Source organism: Rhamphochromis longiceps, linkage group LG18 (genome assembly GCF_057381845.1).
Source record: "Rhamphochromis longiceps isolate RC_006_pf linkage group LG18, R_longiceps_female_GT1.1, whole genome shotgun sequence".
Taxonomy (NCBI): domain Eukaryota; kingdom Metazoa; phylum Chordata; class Actinopteri; order Cichliformes; family Cichlidae; genus Rhamphochromis; species Rhamphochromis longiceps.
This window is the reverse complement of record NC_140574.1, coordinates 11,764,576-11,789,403: the sequence shown is the minus strand read 5'-3', so window position 1 is coordinate 11,789,403 and position 24,828 is coordinate 11,764,576. Positions and strand designations below refer to the sequence as shown.

Here is a 24,828-nt window from a genome sequence, read left to right as displayed (position 1 = left end):
GCCTTAATTTACTTCAGTGCAAAGTAACTTTAGCTGTTTGATTTTACTTAGGGCAGTGGCAGCCATGGGTAGCTTGCCTTCTGGAGAGATTTACATATAGGCTGTATATACAACCACAGTCACATAAAGAAGTCCCTCAACCTATACAGTTTAAACAGGCTAAACAGTGTCCAAAATAGCAGCAGTAGTTAACATCTCTCTTCCCATACTGTTTGTACCACCACAGGCTCCCATTCAAGTATTTTGACCACACACACACATTTAGAAGTATCAGATAACTAGAGCACTGGTCATTTAGCTATGAGTAAGATCCTCAACATCAAACAAGCATGTCTCCTATTTTTTGCCTCACTCTCCATTGCCTGTGGGCAACAACTTACAGGATGCCCTATAATGCTACTGCATCCACTTTTTCCTTTTTCAGGGGATGCTTGTAGAAGGACCCCCAGGAGCCCCTGGCCCAGCAGTGAGTATCACGTTCTCCCACACTCCTGTCTGGCTTCCACAGATGGAGAACAGCTAAAGAAGGAAAAAATGTCTTTATGGAAAGAGCGTCAGTCCTGATCGCCAGTGAAGCTTGAGCTGGGAGAGACTGTCAGAATGTGTACTTGTGCATGAATGTGTGTATGTCTGTGTCTGTGAAATGCAAGGGGAGGAAGGGGGTATGAGGCTGTTTCATTTTGAGGCTTATGTCTTTCAAACCAGTGTCTTTGCTTCTGTCTTTGTTGGCTTATACATATAAAGCGTTGGATAGACTGACTGTGGTGGGAATGCTGGTTAGCAGTAGCTTGGATAAAATGCTAAGTGTATCCACGTCTGGTTTCAGGGTGTTACTGGTAACCCAGGATTGCAAGGTTCCCCAGGTCCACCAGGAGACCCTGGTCAGAGGGTGAGTGAAGGTTGCAATAATTGTACAACTAATTAAAGATGTATTTGAAAAGCTTTTGTTTTCTCCTTGTTATAAAACCTTAAAATACACTTGTTGTTAAATTAAAGATAACATATCTGCACCTTTGACTAGTTATTTACAGAGACGTTGTTATAAAAATATTTAAATTTATTACTTTATTTATGTTACATTGTGAAAATATGGTAATCTAAGCTCTAGATAGCCATTAATTCTTCATGCGGGATAATTGGGTTCAGTACAATAAAAAATGTCCCTGTGTTTGTTATCCTTCTCTGTTCTTCTCTACTGGAAAGCTGTGGAGCATAGTTTCAGTGCCATGGAATGAATAATACCATTGGACACAGCTTGCTACTGTGGCAGTAGGAGGGATTAGTGAGGAGTGGTGCAGGGAAATGAGATGCCCATAAACTGTCAATATAGCAACAAAGAAAGGTTCTGAGAAGTAGGCCTGGTATGCTTAAGGATTGGTGAGAAATGCAAGGAATTGGCTGTAAAATATGTAGAAGCATAAATTATCCCCAAACATTTCTTTTCTCAGCCATGTGGCTCATTTATTTGATTGATTGGCTGCAACATAATAAGTGTCTGTCCCCTCCAGAAAGCTGGAGCTCAGCTTGCATTTTTCCAAATGTGATGAATGCTCTGCAGCCCCCCTTTCATCTGCCTTTTAGCACATCTACTCTCTCACTAGAGATTAACCATATAATTGTCAACATAAAAATACACCAACACGCCTCCGTCAGTATGGCCAGTACAAAAAGGCCTTTTGTTCCATTGACTAACAGTGATCAAAAATATTTTGTTAGTCCAGAAGTCCTGTCCCCCTCCCTTAACAACCCCATGAGAAACGGTCTTGCTTAAGATTGACAGGGGCATTAAAAGTGACTTGTTTCTTAAGTCTGGTGGTTTTCCGTTGCGTAGGATCTGCCTGCACTCAGCGTTTGATCTGCTCATTTTTTTCATGATCCACCTCCCTAATTTCCACTGAAACATTTTCCCAGCCATATAGGACTTTCATTAACACTAGAGGCCACTATGCTTACAATAATGGTAATGGATGAAGCATATTCACAGGAACTGAGAAAATGCAGATCAGAGCACGGGGAACACATGGCATCAATTTAAGTAGTCTGAGATTGTCGTGCATGACTAGACTGCAAAGTCGATGCTGGTTTCCTGAGAAGCAGGAGATACTATTTAGGCTTGATCTTATTTTAGATTATTTCTTTGTTTTGTTTTTCTTTCATCAAAAACATGTAAAAAATTGACACTTCTGTTCATACTGTTATCTTTTATGCCGATATATTTTTTTTTACATATTGTGTTTACAATACAGAAAAATTTGGCACAGATGCTGACAAATCTTAATCAAATTTGTAGTGACAATAGTAGTGATTTTGCAAGCTTACACCATAACTTTCCATGCTTGTCGGTGGCATCTGAATATAGCAAGGTAGGAGTATTACAATGCAAAGCTGAAGTGTGCATGTTGGTGCCTAAGCTGAAGCAGACAGTATGTGGATATGAAAGAGATGGAGCTAAAGGCTGACCAAACTCAGTCTTAAATTAACAATGTCAGTTTGGCCAATGGCATTAAAAGAATCTATCCCTTTCAAATTATGTATTTCCTCAGATTCTACCCGTTGGCCACAAATATTCTTTCTCTCTTGGGGTGAACTTTAAAATTAGCAAAACACTCTCCATTTTTCATTCAATGAAGAAATTTTAAATCCCTCTAATTTAATGAGCCTTATTCCTCTCAAGGCCACGACTGTGGATATTTAGTCTTGGTAAAGTCAGTGATAATAATAAATAAATACTTTAGTTGTGGTTGAATTAATCTTAGTAGGATTAGTCAATTTTTGTTTTCAGAATAAAGAACAACAATACAGAAAGAAGACTTTGGCTTTGAAGTGATTGTTGGAGATAAACAGGGGTTTACTGTGAACAGAGATTTCTTTAGTTTCTGCCTTGTAATTATTGCAGATGTTATTTATTAGGAGTTTTCTCTTATTATTATTATTTGGACTTTGCTGCAGCCCCTTCAGGATATGGGATTAACTTTGGGATAAGTAAAGTACTGCATATCTTATCTTAACCACATATTAATTATTCATAACAATGTTACATGCTTGCTTACAAGTTAACTGAAGCACTGGCTGATTTGAATTCAATAATTTGGGGGGTGTTAGTTAACTGGACTCCTGTATATTAAAATCTTTTGAATTACAGTTTTGCAGTTAATTGGTATTCTGTTACTTTAGCTTGATTGTTGATTTCTCCTCTCTCGTGTGGTTCTCCAGGGCTCTCCTGGGCGTCCTGGTATTCCTGGTTCAGATGGTGTTCCTGGGCCTCCAGGGACGATTCTGATGCTTCCAGTAAGTCTTCCTGCTTTCAGAGCTGGTCATATTGCACTCCTTTCATCTCAGGCACTAGCCTGTGAACTTGCTACATTTAGTAAGTTTACCTCATTGCATCAACAGTAGGCCAAAGGATTGCAGCCTTATTTTCTTTGGGTTACAAATCACCTACCTTGTAAATGTCAGCCAGTGCAATGGAGTAGAACCAGTGACTGAGGCCATAAAGGCTAGGTGACAGATATTTGACTGTGGTGTGTGTAAGACGCTTTACCAGAACACAGTGCAGATTTGAACACACTCACCGGGGATGACCATTGGACGTGTCACACTGTAAAAACAACATAAGTCAGTTTGTTTTTAATCATGTTGCTTTCTTCCTTTTGTGGCTAACAGTTCCGCGCAGGTGGTGAAGCACACAAAGGACCTGTGATTACAGCCCAGGAAGCTCAGGCTCAAGCCATTCTGTCTCAGGCTAGGGTGAGTATCATTGGTAAATATGAGCCCAGAGTTACTAAAATTAACTTGAAAAAAATATTTAGAAGGAAAGGAAAAGCTTATGATCTGTGACATACTGCACCATCTAGCCAACATGATGGAGACAAAGTTATAGCAAACTTTGCCGCGGCTGCCACTGCTTCTTGGCTAGTAGTGATTTTTGATGATGTCACTGCTGATAGAAGTAGTAAGATGAATACTGAAATGTACAGGGCTAAAGCCTCTGCACACCACATATGACCCAACGTATCCTGCAAAAGCAGTCCAAGAGTTTCTCTAAGCAAAGAAATGAAATATTTTTCATTTACTAAGTCAGTCACCTGATCTCAGCACAATAGAGCATCATTCGTTGTTACTAAAAAGAGAATTGGAGGCAGAAAGACCCATAAACAAGGAGCAGCTGCAGTGAAGACCTAGCAGAGTTGCAGAGTATCTCAAGGGTGAAGTATTTAGTGATCTCCGTGCCGTCTAGACTTTACTGACTTGCTTCACTGATTCTAGAGTTTGGACTTGAATGAAGGATTTTCATTCAACAATTAAAAACAATCCTTGTATTTATAATAATTTTATTATGTTTAGTTATTTTTGAGCATCTGAAAATAGGGCACTATGTATAAAAATGGCTGTAATAGCTAAACAGTTAGTCCAATAATTTTGTTAAATGTGAAAGTCTGCACTCCAATCACACCTTGATTGGTTGATATTGTGAACGAAGTAGCTTATAGGTGTATGTATGGGTCAACTGGAAGGGCACTGACTGTTGTGGCAAACGGTACGTTTTCAAGGATGACAGAAGTAGGTTACATAGAACTGATACAGTAACGTCATGTAGACCATGAAAATGACCATTAAATAACAGAAATTATAGTAAAAAATACCAGAAGGAATCATTATTCATAAATCCTGAACTCCAAGATATGGACCTGTGTCATGTTTGGTAGTATATAAATCCAGCACAGATGTTCACACCCACTCAGGGATCCAGACAACCATAACACTGTTGAAAAACAGGTTGAACACATGGAGTTCATTAAGTATTGCACAAATACTATATATTAACACATTCTGTGGAGTTGGAGGGCTACCAACACTGGAGTTTAGTAATGTCTAGAAAGCACTTGTCACCTTTCTATATTTGTCTATTATGCCAAAGGTTTGGTCTGATGGAGGAAATAAACAAAAAGGCCCAGAATGTTCTGAGCATGAATTATTTTCACAAATTTTAATTATTCAGGGCCGATTCTTAACCCTCTCAGGCTCAAATTAAGTTTTTTGTTGCTAATGCACAACCAAGTCCTGCAGTGGTACTTCTGAGTAAAAAAAAAAAACTCATAAAATATGTATGTGGGGTAATCAGGTTGTTCGTTTTTAACTCATTCACTGCCAGCCATTGGCAGTGAATGAGTTAAACCCATTGACTCATTCACTGCAATTGACGGCTATAGACGTCAATGGCAGTGAATGAGTTAACTGTTGCAAATCGGCAACGTCTGCCTTGAGAAGGTTAAAGGTGAAGTGCTCTTCAGTGCTTCTGTATTTAGTTGTTTTCCTGAAAATACACATAAGTTAACAAATTTCATGATTCAGTCTTGGTATAGCATACTAGTATAGCTAGCATTCTTTAAATTAGCAATTTATTTCATTCAGTAGTCACACTGCAAATAAACTCCAGACATCATTTTTGGCAGTACAATGCTGTGGTCAACCATGAGCCGAGTGGCAAACCGTGAACAAGAACAAAGTAAAGTTTGCACTCTGTAAGGTTCCATGTCCGACAGAGGCTAAAAGAAAGAGTTCTTATTAGCGTTTTCTTTAATAGTTGCAGAACTGTTATGGTGCCAAGATAAATTCACGCTTTAGTACAGGTATTTTTTTTTGCATGCAAAGCCGATTCAATATAAATATTTGAAACAAAGCACTTCAAGCTCTTCTAGATAGATAAATAGACAAATGTGGATGCAAGAGTGCCTCTGCAGTTGGTGACAAGCTGTTTATAGGTTGCTTCTGTCTGATCCACAGCTGACAATGAGAGGTCCTCCAGGGCCAGTGGGCATGGCAGGAAGATCTGGGCCTGTGGTAAGTGCTGTTTAACACACATTTGCACATTTTAAGCTTGAGAAATACAGTCAATAATTTGAACTTCTTATTGTCTACCATTCTCCTTAAATCCTTTATTGCTTCCTTCCACACTCGCTGATAATGTATCGACTCACTCATACCCACACACTACCACCAGTTTTGATTTAATTTCATCGATCTTTATCCATTTTAAATAATTGCAAATGACTTGCTTGTGATTTTTTTTTTATGTCTTGGTTGTGTCTTGGAAACGACCAGTGCTGTCATCCAGATGTTACATTTTGTGTGTTTACATCCACATTAGTTTCCATTCCAACCGGGATTATACTGATTTCCCAGTGAAATAATGAAATGACAAAATGTCTGACATCACTGAAGATGTGTTCATTCACTAAAACAATCTTGGTGTGTGTTTTTGTATCTGTATTTTTTATTTTTCATTCTAAATAGGGTGGACCTGGTGCTCCTGGACTTAAAGGTGACAGTGGTGATACTGGGCCACAGGTAGGATGAAAATGCTTTGTTATATTATCTTTTCTTTAATTTTGTTATTGCTTGATTGAAATATTTATATATCTTTTCCATAGGGACCCAGAGGTCTACAAGGCCCAACTGGTCCACCAGGAAAATCAGGAAAAAGGGTAAGAGTACTTTCCCTAAGGTCTTAGGTCTCTATACTGTCAAGTTTTTAATGGTTAATCTTCTCCAGAACAATGTTGCATTATAATAGAAGAATATGTTTAAATTCCTCATATTTAATAAAATATGAACAGCACATACAGTTTCCAGAGAGAAAAGTCTGTTTCGTTTCAGGCATGGCTCCATTTCAAATAATTCAGCTGCACCCAATAATTGTCTGTTTAAACTAAAAGTTGTGTTTATTTAAGCATGAAGTAGTTAAAAAATTTAAAGCATCATCACTTTGTTTATTTTCAGCAAATATCTGCAGTAACTGAATATTTTTCGAATAAGATTTCTGTAGAACTTTACGTGATATCTGCATGTTCTCCAGGGTCGAAATGGAGCTGACGGTGCACGAGGAATGCCAGGAGAAGCGGGAGGCAAGGTAAACTGGCTACGTTTGAAGCATTGTTTGGGCTTCGCTGTGTCTTCAAAGTGATACCTGTCATACTGATTGATACGCCTTACCAATTCTTGCCGTGCCTTTTCAGGGCGATCGAGGTTTTGATGGTCTCCCTGGTCTTCCCGGAGAGAAGGGACATAGAGTAAGTATCAAAGGAGCAAATCTGTCTCTTGTTAAATGCATAAAGTCAGAGGACAGACATCACAGAAAACTTATATCTGACTCCAAAAATAAAAATCCCAGAGTCCCAAAGTCATCTTTAGGCCCAAACACTTATTGCCCTTGAACGACGCATCGGTGCTGATTTGTCATTTAACGGCCACTCCATCCAAGTCATGTGCACCCCAGTGCTGACAGACATAACTTCTGAACCAGTGGAACTCATTAGGGCGTTTGACCCAGTTATGAAAGATGGGGTTAACTCAAAAACCACTTGGGCTGAGTTTAACCGGTCCTGGTGGTAGATGAAGACTGCTGATTTTAGTGTTTGTGTAACATGGGCTATATGGAGAGCCCAGAAAGAAAGGACAAAGATCACAGAGAGGTATTTCTAGACAGGGTTTCATGTCTTATCCTATACTAAGTAATTACAAGGCCAATCCCTTAACAGTATATAAATAGTGCAAACCATATAGGTCCATGCCAGTTGTGGTAACCGTGCTTACTGTAGATTAAAGGCAGCTTTGTTGCTGATTTTTTTTTTTTAACAGCATTTTCTGTGTTTTCTCAATTTTTGGCTCGTGTTACGCCTTTTTAATTAAAGGATTGTTTCTTTTTTTTTTCTTAGTTACAGAGATTCTTTCTTGACCCTAACATCCTAATGTTTTTTGATATCTCTCTTCTGTGATTGTTTTCCCCAGGGAGACCAGGGCTCGACAGGTCCTCCAGGACCCCCAGGAGAAGATGGCCCAAGAGTAAGACTCTAGCACTTTATTCAAAATCTAGCTAGTCATGTTGACATTTTTCTTCAAAATTACATAACATCTGTTAATAATCTACTATTTTCTTTTCTGACAAAAGGGTGAAGATGGCCAGGTTGGACAGAGAGGTGTGGCCGGAGAGATGGTAAGTGCATTTATTAGCTGTCAAAACAAGATTAAACCACCATGTCAAACATCAGAATTTGCTGAAAATATAACCATGTGCTCAATTTTCATACTAACACAGGTCTCATTCATCAACTTTCTTCTTTTCTTTTCTTGTTTAACTGATATAAACCTATAGCTCTGCAATCCTCTCTTTACTCCAGCTATAATGACGTTCCTCTCTGGGAAGGACCATTACCATTGTATTCTCGACCTTGCCATGGCAGAAAGGCTTTACATAACAGATCAGAAAATAGAACCATGAATGTGTTTTTCAGTCATTACTTTCCAGAAACTGACATATTCTGCCCAGTGCTCTTCAAATGGAGCATAGAGTTGCAATAGAAATAGTTTGCTCCCTGGTATACCCAAAAATAGCACAATCTTTTTAAAGGGCCAGTTGTGCAGAATTTCATCATCCACTGTCAATAGATGAAAGACTAAGTGCGCTCATTCTAAGTGTATAATTTTAGGCTTTTGACATGAGAAATTGCTCTCATGCGTATTCTGTGCAGTAGTTTTCATAGATGACCACATGAGGTCAGCATTTCACATGTGTGGGAAGTCATAGAACATTGATGCCATAATTTAGGCATTTAATCTGCACAGATACACTGGAAATGCAAAAGCAAACAAATAAACAATCAGTATAAGAACTTTGTGTTTATGCATTAGTTTATACAGTTTTCTTCAGTTTATATTTGTCTTAAAATACAGGGTCCTAGAGGTTTGCTTGGCCCCAGAGGGTCTTCTGGCCCCGCAGGACAGCGTGTAAGTATAGTAAATCCTCATCACTTAATCTCCAAACTGTTTATCGTGTCCTATTTCTTCTTAAACAACATCAAAAACTGATCTCTTTAGGGTCTTCCTGGTCTTGATGGGCAACCTGGTCCTAAAGGAAATATGGTAAGAAATGTTTTCTTCATATTAAAGATCAATGAATATGTACAGAACCAACTAAGCAGTTTGAGGTTTTTTTTCTTTTTCTGCTGTATAACATGTCATTGGCTTTTAACCCCTGTTTACTCTAACAGGAATCAGGCCCTTTTAGTCATCAGATAATAGTTAAATCATGCTCCTCAGAGTTTCTGCCGTACTTTCTGCGCACTCAAGGGTTTAAATGGAAAAGTCTGTATGTCAATGGTCCCATCATGGATTTATCTTCCTGTAGGGTCTCAGTGGGATGTGTGAGTGAGGTTTGCAGATCAATGGTCAAGACAGTGAAACAAGCCCACATACTGTCTGTGGTCACTGAGTCAGCAAGGCAAAGAAACAACCAGCTGAAGAGGAGTATAGAACAATAGGCATTCAGTGTGTTTCTCATTAACGTCTTAAAGTTGGTGTTGAGCTCAACATTCCAAAAAACAAGAAACCTAAAATTACCACTACGATAGGACTTCCAGGAGGGTTTCTAAACAATTATGGCACACACAAAATTCTCCACCATATGGGGGTTTTTAGAGCACCTTTTACCGGAGGAACATAAGAACAGTGGGTGAATCTATTTAAATGCACTGTCAGGGAACCTGGAACACTGTGAATAGAGCCTCTTTATTTTGTTTGTTGTAACAGCTGGAGTAGATTTCACATGGGTCTCTTCTTTTGTTTTTTATGTATTTGTGTTGTGACATACTGAATCCCAACAGAAATGCCAAACAACTCATCACCATTCCGATTAGTTTTATACCTCATCACTTTCTCCATTTCGTACTTTGAGTGAATCAGATTGTTGTTTGACTGTTTTCAGTATGAAGTATCCAATTTCCCCTGGACTAGTTATTCTTCCATTGATAGTCGTGCGTAACAAAGCATACAGTTGGGAAAAAAATGCATTCATTGCGATCACTGGAGATATTTGCAACTTCATTTTTGTTTTCTTTCGTAAATGCAGGGTCCACAAGGAGAGGCAGGGCCTCCTGGGCAACAGGGTATGCCTGGTCCAAATGTAAGTTTTTTTTCTTTGCTTTCTTGTTTTCTGTATCTGTCTCTTTATTTAAAACTTTACTGATCAGTCAGTCTCTCTGACTGCTTCTCCAACTGTCTCCTTTTCTCTCTCTCATCCTCCTTTTGCTCCCTTCCTTTTAATGCTCTATCCTCTCTCTGCCATATCCACTGTGCAGCAGGGAACCCGATGACCTCAAATGATCAGTTGCACCTCTGCTTTTTCAATCAAAAGTCCATAGATGTGTTTTTTTCTTTTCCTTCCTCTCGCTTCTCCCTCTATGACGTTCATTTCTTTAGCTGCTGTAATTCTGACAGAAAACTCACACTGAGGAAGAGTGAAAGATTTCCAATAACACTGTTTTGTTATTTCCACAAAAAAGAGCATCTCTTGTGTCCAGTTAAGATTGGACATGTTGTACTCATTTGACAGAACTTAACCTAATTACAATGTCCAGTTGGTGAAAAATATTCCATTATTGAGTCATATTTAATACAAAACAGTGCTCTCGGTATTTTATCCAGGGCTAAATGGCCATTGCCAAGTAAGATTTTCAGTCCTGCTGACACTTGCAGCCTGAACAGGATGACGTCATTCTCTTGGAAAGTATTAGTAGGAACCTGTCCTGATGGTATACAGGTTGAATAAATAACTCTTTCTTTTTAGTTAATACCTGGCTAAAGTCAAACTGATGCCTTCCAGTGAAAGCATTGGCCCCTTGAAAAATAACACAGCTTGCTTCTAAGAAAAACTGCTATTAACATTTTATTCTTTGCTGGTTGAATTGTCAAGAAGTCTCCAAGAAGTGTGACTTTAAAATCAAGCAAGTGACGCATAGCACACCATAAAATAGGGTATATGTTTCCCCAAATGGACATATCAGGTGTTTGTTTTTATTCAAAATGAATCACTTCTTTTCCCACATCATTTAAGCCTTCTTAAATATGATCTGCATTACCTTTCAGGGTCTCATTGGTCCTCAAGGTCCAATCGGGCCTCCTGGTGAAAAAGTAAGTAAAGCCAGTTCCCTCTTAGTCCTCCCCCACAACTGCAAATGTTTCAGTCAGGACCTCTTAAGTGATTTTGCAGACATACTGCTGAGCTATAGGCCTTACTCGCCTCTCTAAAAGTAGCTATCTGTGTGTCTGTATCTCCCCCTCTATCTGCTTCTCTTTCTATCTGTTTCCTTTCTCTTTGTAGGGACCTCAAGGGAAGCAAGGTCTGCATGGCCTAGCTGGTGCCGATGGCCCTCCTGTGAGTAACACATCTGATTACTTTTTCATTTTTTCTGTCATCTTGACAAAATCCTAAAGACCAACTGTTGAAAATCTCTAAACATCCTTCCGTAGGGTCACCCAGGAAAAGAGGGTCCTCCAGGCGAGAAAGGAGCAGCTGTAAGTATGATGCAAGTTGGTGCTAATTTAGTGTTACAGAGAAGTGTCTCATTACAGCTGTTCCTAAAATGTATCAAAAGTAGCACAACAAAGGAAGGGAGGTCTGGCAGTCTTGTCAGATGCAGTTTAGTCTGCCTCAAGGTTAAATGTAGGCAGGCAATTCAGATGCTATCACGTAAATTGCCTCTGAAAATACCAGACCCACACATAGTGGCTTGTGATTAGTCACTTTGTTCTGTGTTACAAACCACAGTAAGCTGGCATTAACATACTCAGAGTTTTTATTGAGTGAGTAAAGAGGTTTTACAGTATTATTTCATGGATTTTTAAACACTAAATACTCTCATTTTAGATAGCATGATAAAAACTGAATAAAAGACTGAATAAAAGATACAGTATTACTATTCTTTATAAGTATTAATAATAGTGTAATATGTTAATAATACGGTATTATCAGTGTTAATATTGAAATTGTGCTATTATATGCAATTTGCAGTTTAACTTGTGAAATGTCTTTTCTTTCCTATCCTGTCAAATTAGCATTGTTAGCTTTTATTTATTAACCTAAATATCTACAGAGTTACAGAATTTTCTCATTTTTTCCTGTTTTATTTCTTTAAATCGTTAGGGTCATCCAGGTCCTATGGGATCTATCGGCTACCCTGGGCCTCGCGGTGTGAAAGTATGTGCCATTGCAGACATACAATACCACTCTGCCATGAAAAGTTTCCCTAAAGTTTTCCCTAAACTTCTTTTTTTTTTCACTTTTTTCAGGGCGCTGAGGGAATTAGAGGCCTTAAAGGTGACAAAGGAGAAAAGGTAAACACTGCTCCAGCCTCTTTTTTTACCCACCCTTGTTGACAGATGTCATTCTTTTGAAAATGGACCCATCAGAGTAGTAATTTCTTCCCAAATGAGGCTTTCTTCGAATCCAGCAAGTGGAAAAACTCTTAAAGGCCCATCACACTGGCAGTTAAACCCTCGTGCCACTGAGCTGTAATGGAGTGTGGAACATTAAACTAGAATGAGGCTGCTTTGTAGAGCGGTCTCAGTGCAGATGGATCTGTTTCCATTCTTTCCTGAGATTGCATTGGTTGAACTTATCCCATTGCTCGCTCTGTGTAAGTTTTAGGGTCTTTTGTCAGATTATTAAATCCCATTTTCCCATCACTTTAAAATTCATAGCATGTTCTTAGAAAATCATCTACTTTCATGCTTCTGCCTTAATAAAATCCAGTGGCATAGCTCTTCTTACCCATGCAAAGTTACGATTTGACTTAGTTGTGATTTATTAGTATTTGGTTTAGTGGTTTCATGCATCGTGATATCTCTGAATACTGACATCAGTAGCGGAAGCAAAGAATAAAAACGACAAAATATTGAAAACTGCTTTCTCAAGTTGAACCACCAGGTGTCAGCAAAATAACTTCAAAACTCCCTGTGTCAATGCTTCATTTAAACGACCACTAGATGTCACTATAAATCTTTCTTATAGAGTCCTGACACTCTTCAACATGTAACTTTCATACACAAAGCCTTTTGTGGTAAACTGTCACTGTGATTTTGTCACTTAAATAACAATACAGCTAAGTGGTTTTTTTTTCCACTATACATATCTTAGCTACTTATAGCTAACATAGCTTAGCTGTCATATGATATATTATATTTGATCAATTTTGTATCTTAAACTCTTAGTTTTAAACATGAGTGCTTGGCGTCTTTTGTCTTTAGGGAGAAGATGGATTTCCAGGATTTAAAGGTGACATGGGGCTCAAAGGTGACAAGGTAAACCATCATCTCCAAAATGACAGCTGAGGTTTGCAGTTACAGAGTCTGACAGGACAATTAAAAAACATTTTTTACTTTTGTTTTGGCTGTCTTTAGGGTGAAAATGGCGTACTAGGGCTCAGAGGAGAGGATGGCCCTGAGGGTCCTAAGGGAAAGTCAGGACCGACTGGGGAGTCTGGCCCTATGGGGTCAGCTGGAGAGAAGGTAAGGAGCCAATACCTACAGGAACTAAAATATAAAATCTCAGATTCCTGTTTAATGTTTTTTGTTGTGCTGAAGTTGAAGTTCATCTATAACTGTGTAAGATAAAGTTGTGCGAGTGCAATTTTATAACTTTTCATTATAACACATATTACATAAATACTTTATTATCCAGTCTTCAGACTTTATTACTTTGCAGCCACCTGTCTTCAGCACTAGAACAGTCCTATCCATGAACTTTCTTCATGGAGCTGTCATCTTTCTTACGTCATACTTTAGTCTAACACACTCTTATTGACATAACAAGTAAATAACACTATAACTATAACAAGATTTACATCACAGTTGTGTATCCTAAAGTAGGTAGGCACTCTTTCATACTAGCCATATTCTAATGAAAAATACAGTAATAAACTTGATCAAGAGCTTATCTGTAAATATTAAAAAGTTATCTTTACCTCCTAGGACCTGGCGTCCACATATGTGGACATCACATTTTCTGTTATTTAGACCAAAATACTCAAGGGCCTGATATCCACTTACGAGGACATTATACTGCTACTGTTATATTGAAATTTGAAACAAATATCCTCATATGTGGCTCTCATTTTTCTTAGAAACAAAAATCAGGTTAAACATTTTTTTTAAAAGCATGTGGGATAGTTGCATCAGATTCTGTGTAAATCTTAATGACCATACGCCATCCGAGATGACCAGATTGGACCAAAGTGAATTCACAATTAGCAGAAAAGCCTCTGCATGGATCATGTCAGTTTCATAAATGTGGGATTGAAAACCTTCACATGCCAGAAATAAAATTTTATATTTTACAATGCTTCTGTGAATTTCAATGAAGTTTACAGGTCTGACTGCCAGTGTTTGTAAATGTCAATTGATTCCCTTTATGTTGTTTTTTCTTCTTTTTTTTAGGGAAAACTTGGAGTTCCTGGATTGCCTGGTTACCCTGGAAGACAAGGGCCAAAGGTGTGTGACATAGATTTTCCCTTTTTATCCAATACTGAAGATAATTTCCAGCTTTTGGTGTTCAGTGTCTTGGTCAAGGGCAGTGTAGATGGTTGACAACACAGCATGACTGTCACTGTGTTTACTCACTATTCAGCTTCAGTATCAAGCTGTTTGTATGTGTGTATCTGTGCACAGACTCCATGTGTTTACATATATGAATGTACAGAAATCTATATTGATTTTCTCTATGACTTCACAACATTTTGTTGGCTGATCAGCACTGACCCATATCTAAACCTCTTACCACGTGCCTTTCAAAAACCTGATGACTCACACATTCATAAACACAAATCCAAGCAGACACCTACTGTACACTCTCCAGGCCTCTTTTAGAAGCCGTAACTGGCACGGTCACCTGCTGTAGTCATCAGCTGTCCGCCCTCCTTAAAATCCAGGAATACTCCAACAGCTGACCATTGTGCCACAGCATCACTATCACAATGTGCTGCTGCAGCTGGTTCCTCTCTGCTGCTGTCAGCACTGACACCCTCGCACTGATACGATGGGTCAGATACAACTTGTCTTAGAGCATCCATTTAGGAACTGCTCTGTTAATGTCAGCAAAATGTGAGCTGTGGATATTCCTGAAATTGAGTAAGCTACAAAATACATTTGAAATTTCTAAACTGTATATTTCGGTAATTTGTATTTACTTTTTTAAATCATTTACTGTCTATGCTAACTAGAATGGAGCTTTTCAAGATTTGACATTTTACAATTGTGTAATAGACAGAGTACAGTAAAGGTTATTCAGTGCTAGTAATCATAGCAAAACCAACAAATATAGTCCTCAAAGGATAATAAAGACATCCTGACTTTTCAAATACATAGACTAAATATTTTTAAATAATTTTTTAATATATATTTGTCTGGAACCCAACCGTCCTTTTTGGACTTCCATAGTTCCCAAAAAGTAAATTCTGTTCCCAAAATAGATCATGTGCTGTATGAGACAGAACCTGCTCGTCCCATGTTTCCATTGCAAAGTATCAACAGTGTTATAAAATGTCAAATCGTCCTCAGGAGTATGTTCAGGGTCAAAGTCTTGGCCCATTAACAGCCTTTATCCCCCTCAATCAGCCTGTGCATGAATCCCTCCAATGGCTGTGTTTTTGGCTGCTGCACCCCATCACTCTCTGTTAACAGCTTTCCCACACTGTTAATTCTGGATGCCATTTGCAAGAGCTTCAGTAGTCTTATCTCCATGGTGCAAGTCGTGCTTGTCCAGTACCAGCTCTCCTTTCAGTTTACCATAACTGCACCTCTGTGAAAAACAAATTAAGCAGCATAGATGTCCCTTTCCTGCTATCTCCACAATGTTGAGCTGTTTACTTCTTGCGTTTCTGCCCACGCTGCCCTGTTGTGGCGCCCTTGCCCATACTGCACAGAATTATTCCTTGTATACATATGCATGTGTGCAATAATGAGCACTATAGTGCATCATACTGTGCATCAGAGAGCGTTTTAAACTCAACACACCCATACATGCCCGTGACCTTGGAGCACAGCTGGGTCAGAGAAATGTTTAACTTAAATTGGTTGAACGTATAATTATGCTGCCTAATTCTGCATGAAGGGAAGCTATATTGGTAAGCTGCTTGGTACTCCTGTTAATTCATCCAACAGTGATTACACTCCTAGTATTTGTTTGACTGGCACCATTCTCATTAGACAGCACAGCCTGCAAAAGTCCACTAACTAAATTGCTGATGGGTAACAAAGAGAATCCACCGTTTCCGTTTTCTTTGTCTTTATTTACTCACACTGCCAGTTTTATCTTCCTCCTCACTAGACACTTTGCTAACAACCTAACAACACCTTTGTCTGTCTGTCTGTGTGTCAGAAAGTGTCAAAGTGACCGGGTTCTTTTGATGCCTTAAAAAGAAGGTGTTCATTTTTCTAAGGGGATGACAAACTATAAACTGCACACCCACTGATATGAATCGGCTGGCAAGTTAGTCTTTTATGTGGAAGGACTGTAAAGTTTCTTATTAATTAGCCCTGTTCAGTAAAGTGCAAAAGGACTGCTGCTACTTCTTCTATAGTCTCACTGACATTGTTACAGGGCAGAGTGTTATTTTATGCTCTCGAATATGTGAATGTATTTCTCCTTTTGCTCACTCAGTCCTTCTCTCTGACTTTTTTTCTCTACTTGCCCTGCAGGGCTCCAATGGCTTTCCTGGATTCCCTGGGGCAAACGGCGAGAAAGGAACAAGGGTGAGGAAAAAAAAAAATTAAATACATGCATACAGAGTCACTCAGCTTTCCTAGTGATCAAGGGGCATCTTACATCTTAAAAGGACACACATACGATTAAACTTTGACACTGCTAGCCTGGATATGGTAGAAAACAAATAAATAGATCTGCCTACTCTACTGTGTGTGTTAAAAAAATCCCAACTTGATTCCAATACATTCAAATTAACTCTGAAATTTGTACAAAAATATGTACATGACCATCGGCTTCCAAAACAATCAATCTGCTGCTGTAAGAGCCTTCTGATATTGACTTGATGCATGCTCAATCATCCAGGTGAGTGAATCCCAAAATGTTTATTCTGTTCATCTGGACATCTGGCCATCCAACTGACTTCTTCAGTCTCAGGTGACTGCAGGTTTCCCCAACCTTATAAACAGTACATTTGCACAATAACTGAACCTAGCCTACCAAAGGGTCTGATTTTGACTCTTATAGCAATTTACTTTCTTTTAGCCACAGGATCAGTGAGGACTGTCATCCTATTTTATAACAAAGCTGTTGGAATGTCTTTGAGGTCAAGGCTCAGTGCAGGCTTTCAACACTAACTCTGTCGCGCTACAAAGGCCGTACCCAGAAGACTGCTGTAAAGATGTACTGTAGGTCTTCATGGAGGACTGACAACTATATTCAGCTGTGTGAATGAAACTAGTGAGTGTTTGAGCCAAAGGGATGAGAGTGAGGGTTTCAGAATGAAGCTGGTTATTATTGACAAGAGAAACTGCGCTCATACAGACATTGAGAAGCAGACATGCTCGGCCCCAGCATGCTAGAACCGACAGCTAGTTCAAACTGTCGAGTGTCTATGGGTAACCACTTACAGCATCAATTTGTTTATTTATTTTTGTCCTAAAGTGCTGTTTCCCTGACTCAAACTCCTGGAACAGTTGCTTCTGTCTGATGATGGCTCAGCTAAAACTTCCCAAACAGGATATTAAGAAGTATTAAATTAGGTGATGCATGGTTTTTGTCCTAAATCAAAACTTTTGTTTTTCTGTTTTCAGGGAATTGCTGGCAAATCTGGCCCTAGAGGGCAACGTGGCCCAACGGTAGGCAATTCATCTGTCTGCCAGCTCAGCCTGAGCTCTCCACATAAATGATGTATTGTGTTTAAATGAAAATCTCATCCTTTAAAGGGCTGTCTATGGGGTTTATGTGTTTTTTGTTTTCTGAAAAAGATATGCAGTAGGTAGAGAATTTTAGAGAGGGGCAGGGATGGCAATTGCCCTTAAATAAAATTATTCTTAGGATTTGCTTCTTATTGTTTTACGCTTTCTAAAACTGAACTTATTATTTCTGTAAATATATTTAATGAATTTAGGGTCCACGCGGTGGCCGTGGTGCTAGAGGACCAACAGGAAAGCCGGGTGCTAAGGTAAGTGCCCATTTCAGGTTTTTAAAGGCAGTTTGCCTGATATAAAATATCTCTTTATGTTTATGTTTTTGAATGGGGCATGATTAAAATCAGTAGTTTGGTACAGCTGCTATGTGAAATACATGTTACTGTGCTCACGTATTATACATAAGTTATTATACATAGTACTGTATGTGTGTCTGTTGAAAGTCTTACATAAATATAGAGCTACCTAAATATAAAATTATAGTGTATCAACATTATAAAACATAGTTCCCCTTTGGTAAATAAATGTGCATGCATGCACACCTTGACTTGATGTGTAACCTCAGTATCAATGATTTGCATGAATTTGATTCATATTTCACACTACTTGTGTTGATGAAGTTCACAAAATTGCTCTGTACCCTGTCTATCTCCTCAGGGCAACTCAGGCAATGATGGACCTCCCGGCCTGCCAGGGGAGCGGGTTAGTATTAGATTTTGTTTGATCAGCCACTCTTGTTTTGCACACAGACTCTGTGACACCAAAAGTATATCAGGTGGATTGAACTTAAACTTGAACTCAGAGTAAATTGTAACTTTTTGTAATTTCAGTGAAGCGCTTAGATTTTAAATCCTTCGGCTAGTTAATTTTAAATGAGCAACCTTATACTTATTTGTGTAACTTAATTTGTGTCACAAAAAGCCAGCAAATTCATAATGAACGAGGCAGTGCTATTTATTTCTTAACAGCAACAGTGAAACAGCTAGGTTTCTCAGTGTGAATCTAATTATATTCCATTTACATGTTGTGGTTGTCATTCGCTATTCTGACTGCTTGATTTATTTTCTTTTCATTTCAGGGACCTCAAGGACCACAGGGACCTGTCGGTTTCCCTGGACCCAAAGGACCTAATGTAAGTAGCTGCTGTCAAGCTGTCAGTGAGCTGGCACCATCCACAACCATGTTGATGCTTTTCATGCAAGCTTTTCAAATATTAATACACACCTGATATCTTGATTCTTATGAACTATCCACCTGTTCAACTCCAGGGCCCACCAGGGAAAGACGGGCTACCTGGTCATCCTGGACAGCGGGGAGAAACGGTTAGTGGGTAGTTTTGTACATTAACACCTTGTGTTGTGATGTTGTGAAGTCACGTATTGCGTCTTTCAGCCTCTCAAATAGCTACAGTTAGTGTATTTCAATGATGTTGAAGTAAAGATTGGGGTCTTTTTACTTTTAATGAATACTTTTTTAAATGTTTTTTTACAAAAGGTAAACAAGTAACATCGCTAGGAGTAGCAGAAATAGGATATTGGCATGACAACGAGCTGATTAAGTGCAGCATCTGTAATGCTGAAGTCCACTCATTATCTTTTCTTGCTTCTTTAGTGGTATACAGTCCTATATTGTCTAATTGGTTTTGTGTTTACATCTCCATAATTTGCTGTATTATGAGAGTCAGCACCTCTGATATTTTTAAGCATTACATTTTGTATGCATAAGGACTTCTTCTGCTTCTGAAGAAAGAACAACCAAACTTGGATCTTGTTTACTGCACAGGTTTTACAGGCACTTCATACTGAAAAAGCAAGTGACTGTCTATGTGTGTTTTTTTTAGCCTTCACTGAATAGTACTTTAAGTATTACTATGCAAGCACTTTTACAGTGGTATTAAAAAGGTTTGAAAAAGTCAAGATTTAACTTGCTTATACCTGCAGGTGCCAGATTTAGGGTGTGAGAAATATTTTGTCAGCTTAACTATACATTACAGTGTAGTGTAGTTAAAACTGACTTTCTTTATGACCTAATGTTTACCTATTGTACAACACAAAGATGTCAGTAAATCAAATATTAAAATTTGTCCAGTAATATCTTTGATATCTCTGACATCTTCCTCAGGGCTTCCAAGGGAAGACTGGACCTCCGGGGCCTGGAGGAGTGGTTGGACCACAGGTAGATATTCAGCGAATGTCATCATTACCTCCTCTGTTGTGCACATATATTCTGTGTCTCTAGTTTAGGAGTTATGGATTACAGAAATCTAGGTATATATCAGTAATAATAGCTTATCCTAAAAATAGTAATTAGAATGCATTAGATGGTGTTGCTGATCATCAATTTGGAGTTACTATGAAGACCCTGGAATTATAGGAATTATATTTTACATACATTTTATAGTTGATTAACCTTAATGTGTTGTGTTTGTCCTTGAAAGGGACCAACTGGAGAGACAGGACCAAGTGGAGAGCGAGGACACCCTGGCTCTCCTGGTCCACCTGGTGAACAAGGTCTACCTGGAGCTGCTGGAAAAGAGGGTGGAAAGGTAAATGACCATGCATTCAAATTCAAATAAATATAGGTCAAAACTTCTTTGATTATACAGAAAGCCTTGTTAAACAGTGCATCTGTCTACTTTAGTGTTATTTAAAATTATTGTTCTTTTAGCAACTTACAGAATTCATTTTTGTTCTTAACATGCTTTTTTCACCCCAGTTTAACAGCTTTGTAACCGACATATATTGGTATAATAGTGTGTAGGTAAACTGAAATACACTGATAAAACTATTTAACAACCACATGTTTCTTTTTTTTGGGGGTGGGGGGGTTGTTCAATATCCAGTCTGTGCTAGTCTTAATTATTCTTTGGATAGCTCTATGTTTACTGGCCTACATTTTCTTTTTTTGCCATTACATTTTAATCACTTGCTATTGTTCCCGCATAATTACGTATAATTTTAGCTGTTATCACGAGATCAATCTTTTTTTTTCTGTCATTCTCACAGATTGAGCTCTTCTTTGTTTTCACATAAAGGAACTCTGCCTTTCATGATTACCCAATGTCAGTTAACTGACTTATTCTCTTTCCCTCTGTAGGGTGATCCAGGTCTTCAGGGTCCTAGCGGCAAGCCAGGACCTGCTGGCCTGAGAGGTTTCCAAGGTGCAAGAGGTCTTCCAGGGGCCATGGTAACACAGAGACCTCCCACAGATTAATACATTAACGCAAACATACTTAACATGTCCACATGAAACTGTGCCATCCCACATCCTGAGCATCCACCCAGCTGAATTTAGCTCCAAACTCCAATTACCAGGCTAACAACCTGCTGTTAAACCAAATGTCACACTTGGCAGTGGACCTGACTGAACGTTACAGAATGGGCTTTCATAGAACTGAGAGGATTCAGTAATACACAGATTGATTTATTTTATCATTACTGGTGTCAGCAATTTTAAAAATATGTTTTGTTTTTTTCCAATGTGGCTATGACATAAAGAATGTCCCTCTAATCAGCACTATGCTGCATGTCGTAGGCATGAATTTCCTCATTTAGAATTGCACTAGTGGAGCTTATAAGGAATTCGTGTTTAGTTTTCTATCGAAGAATGAGTCAGAGCCCTTTGATTCTGATTCAAACCCACAACTTACTGACTGTATCTCATGCACTCTAGCCTTCTGCATAACCTGAATTAATTCTCAATAAGAGTGGGTGTGAGTGAGAAAAAGTTCAAGGTCAGGGAGGATGCTGACTGAGGATCAACTTGAGGAACTGTGGTTGAAGCTCATTTCAAGGCTGACCATTAAGAGAGCGCATGACAGCACTGCTCAGACTTATTGCAGCCGTTATGTTTGTCCCATGTGTGCTAAGGAATGGCTTTCCTTTTATAACGGGAGTACACATATACTGTGTGAAAAAAAAACTCACACAACCTCCCACTCTGTCAAAGTGATTTCATCCACACAAAGAAACAGACACACATGGATATGTGCACTTCTTGTATTAGTGAAAATAAAAGCATAAATCTTCAATTCAGTTCAGTTTTATTTATATAGTGTTAAACCACATCAACAGTTGCCTCAAGGCACTTTATATTGTAAGGTAAAGATCCTACAATAATACACAGAAAACAGAGAAAACCCCAGCAATCATATGACCCCCTATTAGTAAGCATCAGTGGGAAGAAAAAACTCCCTTTTAACAGGAAGAAACCTCCGGAAGAACCAGGCTCAGGGAGGGGCGGCATCATCCGCGACTGGTTGGAAGTGAGGGGAGGAAGACAGGAGAAAGGCATGCTGTGGAAGAGAGCCAGAGATTAATAATAACTAATAATTAAATGCAGAGAGGTGTATAAATGCATAGTGAGTCAAAAAGGTGACTGAAGAAGAAACACCCAGTGCATCATGGGAATCCCCCAGCAACCTACACCTATTAGAGCACATAAGGAAGGATTCAGGGTTACCTGATCCAACGCTAACTATATGATTTATCAAAAAGGAAAGTTTGAAGCCTAATATTAAAAATAGAGAGGGTGTCTGTCTCTTGAATCCTAAATGGAAGCTGGTTTCACAGAAGAGGGGCCTGAAAGCTGAAAGCTTTGCCTCCCATTATACTTACTCTAGGAACCCCAAGTAAGACTGCAGTCTGAAAGTGTAGTGCTCTAATGGGGTGATGCGGTACTATAAAGTCATTAAGATAAAATGGGGCCTGATTATTCAAAACCTTTTATTTGAGGAGCAGGATTTTAAATTTGATTCTGGATTTAATAGGGAGCCAGTTAAGGGAAGCCAATATAGGAGAAATATGCTCTCTCTTTCTAGTCCCTGTCAGTACTCCTGCCACAGATAAACTCAAGGCTTTTCAGGAAGTTTTTTTTTTTTTTTTAGGACATCCTAATAATAATGAATTACAGCAGTCCAGCCTAGAAGTAATAAATGCATGAACTAGTTTTTCAGCGTCATTCTGAGACATGACATATCATTTCTCAATATTGTACAATATGGAAAAAAGCAATCCTACATATTTATTTAATATGCACATTGAAGGACATATTCTTATCAAAAACGACTCCAAAGTTCCTCACAATGTTACAAGATTCAAAGATAATGCCATCCAGAGTAAGCATCTGGTTAGATGCCATATTTGTAAGACTTTTTGGACAGAGTACAATAACCTCAATTTTATCTGAATTTAGAAACATAAAATTAGAGGTAATCCAGGTCTTTATGTCTGTAAGAAATTCCAAGTTTACCTAATTGGTGTGTGTTATCTGGCTTAATAGGAAGATAAAGTTGTGTGTCACCTGCATAGTAGGGAAAAATTATGCTATACCTTCTGATGCCTAAGAGAAGCATGTTAAATGTAAACACAATTGGTTCTAGCACATAACCCTGTGGAACTCCAAAATTAACCTCAGCGTGTAAAGAGGACTCTCCATTTATATGAATAAATTGGAGCCTATTAGATAGATATGATTCAAACCACTGCAGTGCAGTACCTTTAATACCTACAGGATGCTCTAATGCTCTAAAATGTTATGGTCAACAATGCTGAATGGTGCACTGAGGTCTAGCAGGACAAGCACTGAGATGTGTCCACTGTAGGAGGCCATAAAAAGATCATATGTAACCTTCACATACTGTTTTACAGCTAGTTTTTCAAGAATTTTTGAGATAAAAGGAAGGTTGGAGACTGGCCTATAATTACCTAAGACAGCTGGGTGAAGCGATAGCTGTTTAAGTAACGGTTTAAGTATTGCCAGCTTGAAGGCCTCTGGTACATTAGAGATAGGTTGATCATTTTTAAGACTGAAACATTCGTTATTGGTAGGACCTCTTTGAAATGACTGAAATTAACTCAGAAAGATCAGTTTGAGAAAAAGAGTTTAAATCTTTTTCCTTTTGCAGAGTAAGTGTAGACAGACACACACCACACACACGCACACACATACAAATATACATATTGCCACTGAGCACACACAGTTTATTTTTCTTTTTTTATTGGCATAGAGACACACACACACACACACACACACACACACACACACACACACACACTCTTCATCACATCGCTCAGTCTTAAAGAAAGGCATAGTGACGATATATGAGCCAATAAATAACTTTTTGTCTGTCCAGCAAAGAAAGATCCTTCCAGTCTTCTAATGCACCGTGGTGAAATGTGGAAGTGGAGAGCCTGCTTGGCAGCCTCTGCACCCCCTGGCTCTGTTGAAGCTTGTAAATTAGTTATTATAATGAAAGTCTTTACAGCCTCTGGTGAACTGTGTTTTCCATAAGCAGTCTCAGCCTCCTGGCGCTGTGATTCAGCACAGGATTTGACATTCAAGGACCAAGATCTTGAAGAGATGACAAAATGCCAGAGATAAATGGACTATACCTGAACTTGTAGCCCACCTTGGCCTCGTTTTTTTTTTTTTCTCTTTTTCATTTTCTCTGATGCTTCTTGAAATTATTCCTGTTATATTAATAATGTAAATATGCCTACAGAAGAAGCTGTATCACGAATTATTAACTAAGAGATACATTTTCTCTGGTGGAGAACTGAACTTAAGTAAAAGTTTCGTGCTATAATGAATTAATTTAATCAGTTCCTTTTTTTAGCATGGATTTCAGGCAAATCTCCTCACTAACTGTTACTCCTTCCAAATAATCATTAACAGGATGTAAATTACCACCAGGCTGAAAATGCCCTTTCTGATTGAAGTTTCATACCACTTTTACTGAGTGTCATTAAGTTTTGTTTTTTCACGGGTATTCATTTGCTTTATTAAAGCTTTTTGAAAGAAAACCTTTAAAAGACTCTAAAATTGAGGATTAAAAACATGCACAATTAGCCAAAACTGGCTACTATTTGGTAGTCAATTCAATCAAAGCATCCCATAACTAAAATGTACAAACAGATACTGAATTAGTAAATAGTTGTTTCATCCTTACTTGATTATTTATGATTCAATTTTTCTCCTAATTGCCAGTTATGCTATGATTTTCTAGAGCCAAGCCCTCCTTATGTGCGTGCTCATACACAGTTCAAGCATGCGTATCTACTTACATGCATACATCCACACAGTAAT

General features: G+C 38.5%; 1 protein-coding gene across 1 annotated transcript in view; it reads left to right on the top strand.

Annotated features, from left to right (window-relative positions):
- The window catches only part of col11a1b (collagen, type XI, alpha 1b), an 80,373-nt gene that overhangs the window by 28,716 nt on the left and 26,829 nt on the right, over positions 1–24,828 (top strand). The window contains exons 10-40 of the mRNA XM_085388309.1: positions 425–466; positions 827–889; positions 3,214–3,288; positions 3,664–3,747; positions 5,785–5,841; positions 6,295–6,348; positions 6,432–6,485; positions 6,857–6,910; positions 7,017–7,070; positions 7,789–7,842; positions 7,949–7,993; positions 8,731–8,784; positions 8,875–8,919; positions 9,905–9,958; positions 10,921–10,965; positions 11,156–11,209; positions 11,305–11,349; positions 11,978–12,031; positions 12,124–12,168; positions 13,081–13,134; positions 13,234–13,341; positions 14,269–14,322; positions 16,528–16,581; positions 17,626–17,670; positions 17,943–17,996; positions 18,400–18,444; positions 18,821–18,874; positions 19,011–19,064; positions 19,864–19,917; positions 20,180–20,287; positions 20,839–20,928. Of these exons, the coding sequence (XP_085244435.1) occupies positions 425–466; positions 827–889; positions 3,214–3,288; positions 3,664–3,747; positions 5,785–5,841; positions 6,295–6,348; positions 6,432–6,485; positions 6,857–6,910; positions 7,017–7,070; positions 7,789–7,842; positions 7,949–7,993; positions 8,731–8,784; positions 8,875–8,919; positions 9,905–9,958; positions 10,921–10,965; positions 11,156–11,209; positions 11,305–11,349; positions 11,978–12,031; positions 12,124–12,168; positions 13,081–13,134; positions 13,234–13,341; positions 14,269–14,322; positions 16,528–16,581; positions 17,626–17,670; positions 17,943–17,996; positions 18,400–18,444; positions 18,821–18,874; positions 19,011–19,064; positions 19,864–19,917; positions 20,180–20,287; positions 20,839–20,928 (1,806 nt within the window). The remainder of the gene's footprint in view (positions 1–424; positions 467–826; positions 890–3,213; positions 3,289–3,663; positions 3,748–5,784; positions 5,842–6,294; positions 6,349–6,431; positions 6,486–6,856; positions 6,911–7,016; positions 7,071–7,788; positions 7,843–7,948; positions 7,994–8,730; positions 8,785–8,874; positions 8,920–9,904; positions 9,959–10,920; positions 10,966–11,155; positions 11,210–11,304; positions 11,350–11,977; positions 12,032–12,123; positions 12,169–13,080; positions 13,135–13,233; positions 13,342–14,268; positions 14,323–16,527; positions 16,582–17,625; positions 17,671–17,942; positions 17,997–18,399; positions 18,445–18,820; positions 18,875–19,010; positions 19,065–19,863; positions 19,918–20,179; positions 20,288–20,838; positions 20,929–24,828) is intronic.